This window comes from Penaeus vannamei, unplaced genomic scaffold, assembly GCF_042767895.1.
Source record: "Penaeus vannamei isolate JL-2024 unplaced genomic scaffold, ASM4276789v1 unanchor464, whole genome shotgun sequence".
Classification (NCBI taxonomy): domain Eukaryota; kingdom Metazoa; phylum Arthropoda; class Malacostraca; order Decapoda; family Penaeidae; genus Penaeus; species Penaeus vannamei.
The window spans coordinates 706-7500 of NW_027213468.1; the positions used below are offsets into that span (position 1 = coordinate 706).

A 6795-nucleotide genomic window follows, 5' to 3' on the forward strand; every position below is an offset into this window, starting at 1 on the left:
ATTGTCATATCATCATTATTATCATTAGTAAATGTCACTATTATTATTATTATCATTATTGTCATTATTATTACTATATTATTATTATTATCATCATCATCATCATTATTACTGTATTATTATCATTATCATTATTATCATCATTAATAATTATTGTTATTACTATTATATCATTATTATCATCATTATGAGAGAGAGAGAGAGAGAGAGAGAGAGAGAGAGAGAGAGAGAGAGAGAGAAGAAGAAGAGAAGAAGAAGAAGAGAGAAGAAGAAGAAGAAGAAGAAGAAGAAAGAGAGGAGAGGGGAAGAGAAGAAAGAAGAAAAGAAGAAAGAGGGGGAAGAAAGAAGAAGAAGAAAAAAGAAAGAAGGAAAGAAAGAGAGAAGAGAGAAGAGAGAAGAGATTTAGACAGACAGATGAATGACAGATGAATGAAGAAGAAAGAAAGAAAGAGAGACAGACAGACAGACAGAGAAAAAGAGAGAGAGAGAGAGGGAGACACAGACAGACAGGGAGAGAAAGAAAGAAAAGAAGAGACAAACACAAAGATAAAATAAGACAGACAGAGAGAAAGGAGAGTGAAAAAGAATGAAGGAAAATAAGTATGACACCACCCCTGCACACCTTTTCTGATATCTTGGAATATCTCTTGGGAAGTCATACAGCGTCACCCTTTCTTGACTCTGTGGCCTGGTGGAAGGATGTATATATATATATATATATATATATATATATATATATATATATATATATATATATGTCTCTCTCTCTCTCTCTTCTTTCCCAGCTAAACCTCTGCTCTTTCTCTCTCTCTCTCTCTCTCTCTGTTTCTCTTTGTCGTTCTTTCTCTCTCTTTCTCTCTCTCTCTCTTCCTCTCTCTCTCTCTCTCTCTCTCTCTCTCTCTTTGTCGTTCTTTCTCTCTCTCTCTGTCTGTCTGTCTGTCTGTCTGTCTGTCTGTCCTCCTCCCTCCCTCCCTCCCTCCTCCTTCCTTCTTCCCTCCCTCCCTCCCTCTCTCCCTCTCTCTCTCTCCCTCCCTCCCTCTCCTCCCTCCTCCCTCCTTCCTTCCTTCCCTCTCCTCCCTCCCTCCTCTCTCTCTCTCCCTCCTCCCTCCCTCTCCCTCCCACTCCCTCTCTCTCTCTCCCTCCCTCCCTCCCTCCCTCTCTCTCTCTCTCCCTCCTTCCTCTCTCTCTCCCTCCTTCCTCCCTCCCTCTCTCTCTCTCCCTTCCTCTCTCTCTCTCTCTCTCTCTCTCTTCCCCAGTCTTGCCTCCTCTTATAACGATGCATTAATTCACTTTGTCTCTTATTCTTCAATTCAATTCTTTCTTCTTTTTATTTTTCTCTTTCTTCGCCAGACATCACGTAGCTTTAATCATCATATCATCATCATATTATCATATCATCTGGAGCTCATGATGATAATTCTATCTTGTCTGTTAATTCTGGTTTGGTTGTCGATATTCATCACAAATCATCACTTTCGGTTGAGTGGTCATCACAGTCTTAATTCTTTGATGGTTTTGATGATGGTTTGATTGTCAGTCACTATAAATTCACAATAAGAGACTCACCACATTCACCACACTCACCATATTCATCACACTTTCCAAATTCACCACATTCATCACACTCACTACATTCAATACACACCATAATCACCGCACTCATCATACTCATCATGCTTACGCCATTCATAATTCATCACCTCTCCCACACTCATCCAATATTCACAACCTCATCACACATTCACCACACTCACCACACAGCACATTCACCACACTCCACAACATTCTGCACACAACACTCACCATTCTTGCTCACCCCATCTTACACTCACTTCATTCCACCACACTCTGTGTGCATTCTATACATTCCCTTTCTTCACCTCTGCCCCACATTCTCCCAGCATTGCAGCATTCCACCTCCACCACCCACCACACTCACCTCACTCACCACTATACATTCTTGTTCTTACCTGCACTCTTCACCCTCCACTGCCCACCACATTCTGCCTCTACACCATACCACACTCACCTCTACCTTATACCACACTCACCACATTCTACACCACCACATTCTACACACCACCATTGTCTGCACTCATACAAACCTATTCCTCACCACATTCACACTACCCACTACTAACACATTCTGCACCTCTGCATTCCTGCACTCTCCTTCTACATGTCTCCACACTCACCCCACCCACCTCCCCACATTCCTGCTGCCTCACCCGCATTCACCCCCATACCCTCCCCCATTTCTACACACTCACCACCTGCCTCACCACATTCACATACCATTCACCCCCACTCTCCCCACGTCACCCACTCACCCACCATCCACTCACCACATTCCCCATCTGTGCTACCACCACCCTCCCCATTCTCTACCACTCACACCCCTTCCACTCACCATTCCCCCTACACTCACCACATTCACCACCTGTCCCTCTCCCCATTCACCACACACTCACCCCACCCACCACCCTCCCACACTCCTGCCTCCCACCCTCCCATTCACCCCGCTACCACACCTACCACTCTTCCTCATACATTCACAACATTCACCCTACCACACTCACCCCCATTATCCACTCTATACATTTCACCTCCACTACTCCCATATTCTCCACACTCACTGCCTTACCCCATCTCTCTGCCTCCTGCCTCTCCCCCCACCATTTCTCCCTACTCACTGCCTGCCCACCCACCTGCGTCACCACACTCACCCTCCACATTCACCTACACTCACCCACCCCACCCACCACCCACCACACTCACCCACCCACCATTCTCACATTCACCACACCTACATTCACCCACCCACCACACTCACCACATTCATAACAAACTACCACTCTTCCCCACTCACCTCACCACCATTCATACATCTCTTCCTTTTACTCTCCACATTCACCACACTCACCACATTCACCCCACCCACCACCCTCCCCCACATTCTTTCCCTCACACACAATCCGACACTCACCCCCTACACCACATTCACAACATTCACCACACTCACCACACCACACTCTCCACCACCTCACCCACCCACCACATTCACAACATTCACCACACTCACCACACCACACTCTCCCACACACATGCCCCACCCCCTATGCTACTCCCTATTCACCACCTTCACTACAATGAAACACAGAATCCATCCCCACCATAGAGGCAGTTGAGATATCCTGCCCAGGGCATTTCGTGATTTGGACTTTTTGCATATTCATCATAGTGGCGATTTGCTTGTCATCGCGCGTTCCGTCACTTATCCACCCCCACCTCCCCTACCCCTCCCTCCCTCCTCTTCTCCCTTTGTCCTATTTCTTCCGCTTCTTCTTCTTTCTAATCTCGTCCTCGTCTCATCTTCTTCTTCTCTCTCTTCATTTTCCTGTTTCTCTTCTTTCTGTTCTTTCTCTTCTTTCTTTTCTTTCTCCTCCTCTTTCTCTTTTTCCTCCATCTGCTTCTATCCTCTTCCTTCTTCAACTCCTCCTCCTCTCTCTTCCTCCTCCTCCTTCTCTTCTTCTTCCTCCTCCTCTTTTTCCTTCCTCCTCCTCCTCTTCTTTCTTCCTCCTCCTCATCATAATCTTCCTTCCTCCTCTTCCACCTCCTCTCCCTCTCCCCCCTCCTCCTCTTCCTCCTCTCCCCCTCCTCCTCCTCATCATCTCATCTTCTTCCTCTCTCCTCCTCCTGCTTCTTCTCCTCCTCCCTCCTCCTCCCCTATTAACCCTATTCCATCTCTCCGTCCTCATTCACTCCCTACCCCCCCCCCTTTTTTTTTCTTTTTTATTGTTATGATAAAGATTTTCCTTCTTATTGTGATGAAATTATGTGCGATGGAGTAGGTAATGGAGTGTTTTACATAGGTCGGAGTTTCCCCCTTAATTAGGTAAAAGAAGGGAGCATAAATGTTCTTGTCTGCTTTCATCATGTGTCTTCCGTCTCTCTCTCCCTCTCTCTCTCTCCTTTCTTCTTTTTTTTTTCCTCCTATTCCTTCTCTTTCCTTCTTTCTTCGAAGGATTTTTTTTTTTTTTATATCCAGTAGCGTCTCGTTCGCCTCTTCGGATCCTGACATTGTTGAGCAATTCCGTTAATCCTAGAAATCCTTACAAATTCATTTAAATATCCTTCGTCTTCTTTCACACAGTGTAACCATCAGCTCGGCTCTGATTGGTCGCTGCGGAGTCACGTGACCGTAACGAAGACCGCGACTTCCGCGTCCTGGGAAATTTTTCAGTGGCGATCGTCCGTTTCCCGCTGTCTTCGGGATCGCTCAGGCTGTTTTCTCCTGCTCTTTCTCGGGCGAAGGGCGTCGGTTGTCTTTGTCGGTTTCTTGAGCGTCTCTTGGGAAGGGGCTTTGCGTGTCCTGGGCGAAGGGAGTCTGGGAAGTGCGAAGGGAAGGAGGGAAGCGGTCTGGTCTCGAGGGGAAAGTCGGCGAGCGAAGCCAGAGGGAAAGCGGTGGCGGATTTGGAGCAGCGGCGCGAAGATGGCGGTCGCTGGTAGTACAGTAGAGCACTCACGGAGTCCAGCGACTGCGTGCGTTATTTGACACTGAGCCTGCGCCCCAGAAGGGCTTCTCGCGGAGGCAGCTGTGGGGGAAACTCGGCTGCGCGTCGGCGAAGGGAGAGTGGCTCTGAGGCGACCGGAGGGAGGAGCAGCGCGAGTGGCGCCGCTAGAAAGTCTGGAGGCGCAGCGCTCTGGCGCCAGTGTAGCCGTGACGCCGCCGCGGCCGCCGTCTTGTGCAACATCCAGGAAGTGACCTTGCGTCCGGCCCGGCTGACACTGACCTTGGCGGGTCGCGCTGGCAACGTGCCGGCAGGGAGCACTGACCCTCCGCCGTGACTCAGCACCATGCGCCCATAACGCGCCCGCGACGCCCGTCGGGACAAGACGCGACTCGGCTCGCCCGCCGCGGCTCCTGCGCCAGTCGGGGACTCGTGCCGCGGCGCAACGGCATGGGGACGCGAGCTCCTGCGTGCGTGCGCCCCGCGACCAGTGTGTGACCAAGTGCGTTTCTTGTGAACTCCAGTGCCTCGAGTGCGCGCAGTGTCGGCCGCCGGCATGTCGGTCCACGCGGGCGAGTACTGGCCCGACCGCGGCCTCTCGCACCAGTATTTCAGTCTCGGAGATTTCAACTACAACCCAGGAAGTGATCCCGGGGCGCTGCTGTCCCCGGGCCCCGAGGGAGCGCCGCCCGCCCTCGCGCCCCCCGCGGGCGTGCCGCCCCACCCGACCCGCGACCTCCTGCCGCCGTGCGTGGACGGCGGCAGCGACGGCTACCACAGCTCCACGCCCGACGACCTCGCGTCCGAGTGCTCTCCGGGCGCGGAGCTGCAGGCGGCGGGCGCGGCGGGCGGGGCGGCCGAGCGCGGCGCCAAGGACCTGGTGTCGGAGGCCTATCCGAACCTGGAGTACTACCAGGCCGCCTACCCCGCCACCACGGACCTGAGCGCCCTCACGCCCGCCTACTCGTACGGCGCCGCCGCCAGCGCCGCGCCCGCCGCCGGCTGGGGCGCCGCGCAGTTCAGCCCGGGCGAGGCCGACGGCCACCACCAGGAGCACTTCATCCCGCCGGAGACTTTGCCGCCGTCAGCTTGTCACGCACTACAAGCCGCTGCGCATCCGCCGGCGGCCGCCCAAGGTGGTCGGCAACGAGGTCCTGCGCAAGCGGCGGCTGGCGGCCAACGCGCGCGAGCGCCGCCGCATGAACGGCCTCAACGACGCCTTCGAGAAGCTGCGCGAGGTCGTGCCCACCCTCGGCAACGACAGGAAGCTGTCCAAGTTCGAGACGCTGCAGATGGCGCAGACGTACATCACGGCCCTGGCGGAGCTGATCCGGCGGGCGGACGCCGAGGTCGCCACGTCGTCCGCATGACGCAAAGGTAGGCCGACCCCGCGGGAAAGGCGCCGCCGAGCTCTCGCCTCCCGAGGGCGCCGCCGCCCCCGCGCCCAGGCCGGCGCCCCTCGAGTCTCCGGAGGGATCACGGCGGCTGGCGATGCCCTTTGCTCGGCATCTCGAAGGCGAGGCCATCGCCAGAATTCTAAAAAGAGACGAATATAAGAAAAAAAAAAGGAGAGGAAAAAAATCCCGCATCGCATTTCATCTCATTTTTCTCTCGATTGAAATTATCAACATAAAAAAAAAAAAAATTCACACAAGTTATTCATACACTCAGAGCAAGAAATTATAAAAGCTATTCATATCCACGCAGAGAGAATGAAAAAAAACAAAAAAAAAAAACATAGTGTAGGTGTATTTCCTTGAGGTTTTAACCCGCGCCTCGACCCACCGTTGACTCACGCTCGACTCGCCTTGGATTGCTCTTATTGTTATAGATATGACTCCAAGATATAAAGCAGTATTACCAATCTTTGCAACATAAGCTCGTGTGCAATCTAAAGAGAAAAAAAAAAATCAAGAAAAAAAAATATACAGATGAAAGATTTATATGTATAAAATTATTTTCTCACAACCTGCTCCGTTGTTTGTATATATTTGTCCAATTAGAGATATTGATTAGATTAATTTATTCAAACTGTAAAGACTGTTATTATTGTTTATTGTACAGTGAAGATTAAGTAATATATAACTATGTGCTTTTGTGATATGAGACTGAAGATGATTCAGTTTTAAAACAGATTTTGTATATATATTTAGAAATAAAAACTGGAATGTATGACCATAACAGACTTGGCTAGGCCTGTGTCTATGTAAATTTTTTAACAATACATCGTATAAGATATATTCTTTTGTCTTTTTGACCTATGGATTTTTTTATAATTGTCTTT

General features: G+C 50.6%; 1 protein-coding gene across 1 annotated transcript; it reads left to right on the plus strand.

Moving 5' to 3' along the window:
- The first annotated feature begins 4534 nt into the window (after positions 1 to 4534).
- LOC113826697 (pancreas transcription factor 1 subunit alpha) lies at positions 4535 to 6430 on the plus strand. Its single transcript, XM_070119645.1, is given in 2 exon segments — positions 4535 to 5592; positions 5594 to 6430. Coding segments are annotated over 2 exon segments (813 nt in total). The 5' UTR covers positions 4535 to 5067; the 3' UTR covers positions 5882 to 6430.
- Positions 6431 to 6795: the final 365 nt, after the last annotated feature.